This window comes from Penaeus chinensis, chromosome 17 (assembly GCF_019202785.1).
Source record: "Penaeus chinensis breed Huanghai No. 1 chromosome 17, ASM1920278v2, whole genome shotgun sequence".
NCBI lineage: Eukaryota > Metazoa > Arthropoda > Malacostraca > Decapoda > Penaeidae > Penaeus > Penaeus chinensis.
Genome location: NC_061835.1, coordinates 7990834 through 7995833, shown reverse-complemented (window position 1 = coordinate 7995833; position 5000 = coordinate 7990834). Strand labels below are relative to the sequence as shown.

Sequence of the window (5000 nt, the reverse complement as noted above, 5' to 3'; positions counted from 1 at the left end):
TATCCTTATTTTCCGCTGCAACGAGCTTCACTGATAACCTCGCCAATGCCCTACAGTAACTGACCCGCTAGGGGATGTGCTGCAGTTCATAGGACAGTATGAAGCAGAGTACGGGCAGCAGCACCCTGCCTTCTTCCAGGGCTCTTACTCACAGGCTCTCAGCCATGCCAAGTCGGAACTCAAGTTCCTCTTGGTCTACCTGCACTGTGCTGATCACCAAGACACGCCGGCCTTCTGTAGGTTAGTCTAGAGAGCTCTCGGCTTCCTTTGGTTTTGAATATGCACTCTAGTGTTTTGCAAGGTGAGGGAGGGCCATGGGGTTGGGTGTTTATTCTGAAGAGGAGCACTCTGGCTTTGCCGGGATTGCACTCTGACTCTAGGCCAGTGCGGGATGTGTACAAAACTACTTACTGTTCATGAATATCATATTTTTCATATGGATTTTGGTGTCAGAAAAGAATTATTTGCTGATGAATGAATAGGGAAGTATTGAAAAATTAGATATATTTTCACTCAGAGTTAGTTCTTTTTTTTTAATTAAAATGAGTGGTTGTATAGATTTCAATTTCAATTATGTCCTAAGTTCTTATTATTGATCCTTTTCTACAGAACAACCCTGTCAGACCCTGCAATGGTGGAGTATGTCAACAACACCATGGTGTTCTGGGGCTGCTCTGTCACCACAGCAGAAGGCTATCGAGTGTCCCAGGCTCTGAGGGAGAATGCATACCCATTCCTAGCCCTCATTGTGCTACGGGACAACCGCATGACAGTGGTTGGCCGGTTGGAGGGACCCTGTACACCCACGAAGCTTACTGAGCAACTGCAGCTGATCGTTCGGGATAACGAGGCCTATCTAGTGGTGGCCAGAGCAGAGAGGTGAGTGGATCTGATCTGTTTGTTTGGAAAGGGCACTTGTGAAATTACAGAAATTGGAAATGTGAAATATTACTGGCAGAATGGGGGTGAGAGGTGGTGTTATTTTGTGCATAGACTACTGATGAACAGTTACAGCATGAAGTGCAAGGATATTGTGTGCTATTTTGTTTCAGTTTACATGTAATATTTTTTTTCTCTCTCTTTCTCTGTTTTCTTATCCGAATCAGACATATGATGTTACATTTGTTATTTTTTATCTTGCTCTTATGAATATGAACTGTACTATTGGATTAGCAGTACATTTTTTCTTCCTGTAAAGGTGCACCAGATTACCTTTATGAAATAATACCAGAATGTATAGTCATTAGATATCTGGAAATTAATAGTATTTCAGTATGACACACTGTGCAGCATGTTAAAATCAGAATGATCTTCCAGTAGATAGTTTATTTTAGCCAAAGACTTTAAATGAATCTTGACACATTCGTTTCAAAGGACCATTATGTGAGTGGAAATAAGTCCCTATTTATTTCAAGGATAGGTAGATGCTAAAGGTGTCAGGGTTAGTAGCCTTTTCGTGACCAGTGAATTGTCCACAGGCAGGAGAGAGAGCTGACTGCTGCCCTGAGGCTCCAACAGGATGAGGACTACCAAGAGAGTCTCCGTGCTGACCAGGAGAAGGAGAGAAAGAAGCAGCAAGAGAGGGAGGAGATAGAGAGGAAGGAGATGGAAGAGAGGGAGAGAGAGGAGGAGCAAAGGAGAGAGAAGGACAATATTAGAAGACTGAAGATCGAGAGTGTGGACAAGATACCACAGGTGTGTTTCTTGTACTTTTTTTTTTAAGTTAAGTTTTATGATTTTTTTTCCTGAACCTTTTTTTTTCAAGCATTGAATTTGGAATGGTTACCTATCAGATCACGTTACTAGTCTATTAAGAGTACAAACAATAAAAAATGTATCAAAACTAGTTTATCCGTAGCAGACCAGCCTTCTTGAATTTACATTTCTCTCATAGAATGTGTATGTAAAATGATTGTGAAAAAGCATCAGTTCATACCTCCGATGTAGCACAGGTAATTTGGATGATAGCATCAACTACAGTATCAGAAATTAGCATGTGGCCTTGTTGGCATGCATTGACAGTTTCCCCCGTTTGTGCCGAGCTAGTTCGGTACTTCAAGCATATTATTGGGCACCTAATGCCTTGTAGTTGTATTTTTGGAAAAAAGTTTGAAAAAATATTATGTCTCCCTTCATTTAAGTGCCTGTATCTAATGGTGACACCCAACAAATGATGTCACAATTATTGTAGAAAGAAGAGTTCCCTCTGATGAGGCAATATCATGGTATGTGTCATTACATTGTGCCATCTGCGACTCAGTCAACCACACCTATTGCATGATTTTGTGCCTTCCACAGTCAAAGGTTTAAGAGGACCCTCTAAGAGGACCCTCTACCATATATTTCTTTTATAGCGAGAGAGATTCATTTTAGAAGCTTCACTCTTCAGCTAACGCCCATGAGCTTGCTAAGCCTCCTTGAGAATTCTGAAGAGGCTTTGACCCCTTTAAGTTGACCCTCAGATATTTTTTCTCTGATATACCAGTTATCTTAGTATATTTAATGGATGTATTGTAAAAACATTTGGCATACTTTTGTAGATTACCCATTTTTACAATAGTTCAGTCCATTAGAATGTACGTTTCCCAGAAATCACTCAATTCACTGCTGCCTTGTGATTTGCCATCTGAGTTCAGATTTTTTTTTAATACTGGAATCTTTAGCCTATCAAGAGGAATATCTGTCATTACCTATGGGGAGGAAGGCTCAAGCATCTTATCCTGCCTCATTCTGTTTTAATTTTTTTGATAGCTCTCCTGTTCCTCATGAACAACTGAACGACATCAGCCACAAGTCCAAACTCAACCACATCATCAAAAACTATTCCACACAATCTGCATTTGAATCATGTCATCCACAACATATCAACCACATCATCCACAACTCCTCCACATGATTCATAACTCAATCACAACCACTGCCACGCACTGACATGACCTTCCCTCCCAGGAGCCAGAGGAAGGGGCTGATGGCACGGTGCACATCGTGGTGAAGCTCCCTCACGGGGCAAGGCTGGAGAGACGCTTCCTCAAGACAGACAGTCTAGAGGCCCTCTACTACTACATCTTCTGCCATCCAGACTCCCCAGATAGGTACGGGCTCAGAGTGCGAGAGAAGGTTCGAGATGCTCTGGGGTCAAATAGGGGTTTGGGAGTGGGGGAGGGGGGGCAGGGGGGGCTCAGTGAAGAGATTGTTTTGAGGTGATTTTTTTTGTTTTTGTTTGTTTTCAGTTTGTTTATTTGTCTGCAGAGAAGAGTTTGTAGAAGGAGGATTTTTAGAATTCATTTTTAGATTGCTTATTCCTGTTATTCACTGGATGGGGTGGGAGAAGGGAAGGATTTAATTTGTTTTTATGTTAGATTGGTTTGGAAGTATTTGTATGCTAATTTATTTGTTTCGTAGTGGATGCTAATGCAAGAAGGATATATATTTTTAATGGTTCTGTATTGATTTTTTTTTTATCATTTTTTTGTTTGTTTTTGTTGTATATGTACTTGTTTTATTTACTTGTGAAGTAAGTGTGGAGACAAGTTTCTGAAAAAAAGTTTTTTTAATGATAATGCATTGAAATACTGATATTGCAATTGTAAAATGATATGGAGCAGTTCTTACCTTCTTTAATAAATCCAGGTTTTTAGTTTTAATTTTCTGTTTAGTTTTATTTTGCAGTTTTTTGACCTTTAGTTTTTATCCTTAGTTTTAGTGTTTAATTTCCATTGTTTGTTTTGTTTTCTAGCACTCATGTTTTAAGTTTAGTGTTGAATTTTAGTCTTTAGTTTTTAGTTTAGTTGTGTTCATACTTTTGTCATCTTCCCTTCAGTCTTTTTTGGGGCTTCAGTTTTATGCATGATTTTACATCCACGGAAGTCAGCTGCCAATTATCTTATGAAGCGCTTTGAGCCGGGGATTCGACTTGATGTACAGAACTCCTGTGCTCAAAGTCGGGGCGTTGCTATTGATCTCCAGAGAGTGGAGTTTTTTTTTTTTAGTTTACTTCACCTGTCACCAAGGGGTTCACTAGCTGTTATTATTATTGTTTTCTTTTTCTTTTTTCTTTTTTATTAAGTGATTCGTTTTTGGAAGTAACTCGAAGATAATTTTACTCACTTTTTGCTTACCGAAGATTTTACTCACCCTTTTACTTTACAGAAGGTATTGAATATTTATTATACTTATTTTTATTATTTTTTTGTTTTTATTATTATTATTATTATTTTTTGATTAATTAAGTAATTCATTTTTGGAATTTTACTCACTTTTTTGCTTTCTCAGAAATCATTCACCAACAAGTTCACTCACTCCTGTGATCTCTTCCACAGGTTCCAGGTGACCACCAACTTCCCCAGACAGGTGGTGCCTTGCGAGCCCTCAGAGGCCAACCCCAACCCTCCCACCTTCGAAGAGTTCCATCTGCCCCCAAGGAGCATGCTCTTTGTATCCGACTTGGATGCCTGAGGAGACCATAGTGATAGATGGACCGTGGGGAGGTGGGGGGAAGACGAGTAAATTTTTCTTTTTCATTTTTCTTCTTCATTTTGGTAGGATTTGCAGTAGTCACAAGGATTAATGGATTTGCATAAGAGAAGGAATTGACCAAATAACCATAATTGTTGTGAATGGTGTCAGTTTGCTGCAGTGAAGTGCACAATTTGTTCTTGTTTACCCCCACCTTACCCCTGCCATTCTCCCCTCCCCCCCGTCTCCCTGCTGCCGCCCAGTGACGATGGTGCAGGCAGGTTTCCTAGGGGACTTTGGGGGGATAGTGCCATGTGATGTTATGACGGGAAGCACATGAAGTACCGTTGTATACAGAGGGTTTATTGGTCATCATTGCCTTAATTCCGTGTCTCTGCATGGAAGTGATAAGTACATAGGCAGTAATCAGGTAGATTTAATTCCAAATCAAAAAGGGAAGTAAACAAAGACGCAATGAAAACAGAAAAAAAAATATAGCCGTTTGTGTGACAGGGAAGTACTGCTATAGAGAATTCCCAGTGTCT

General features: G+C 40.0%; 1 protein-coding gene across 1 annotated transcript in view; it reads left to right on the top strand.

Annotated features, from left to right (window-relative positions):
• The window catches only part of LOC125034206 (FAS-associated factor 2-like), an 11259-nt gene that overhangs the window by 3953 nt on the left and 2306 nt on the right, over positions 1–5000 (top strand). The window contains exons 4-8 of the mRNA XM_047625908.1: positions 57–240; positions 610–879; positions 1479–1695; positions 2950–3092; positions 4320–5000. The exon at positions 4320–5000 is cut by the window's right edge and continues 2306 nt beyond it. Of these exons, the coding sequence (XP_047481864.1) occupies positions 57–240; positions 610–879; positions 1479–1695; positions 2950–3092; positions 4320–4455 (950 nt within the window). The 3' untranslated portion in view covers positions 4456–5000. The remainder of the gene's footprint in view (positions 1–56; positions 241–609; positions 880–1478; positions 1696–2949; positions 3093–4319) is intronic.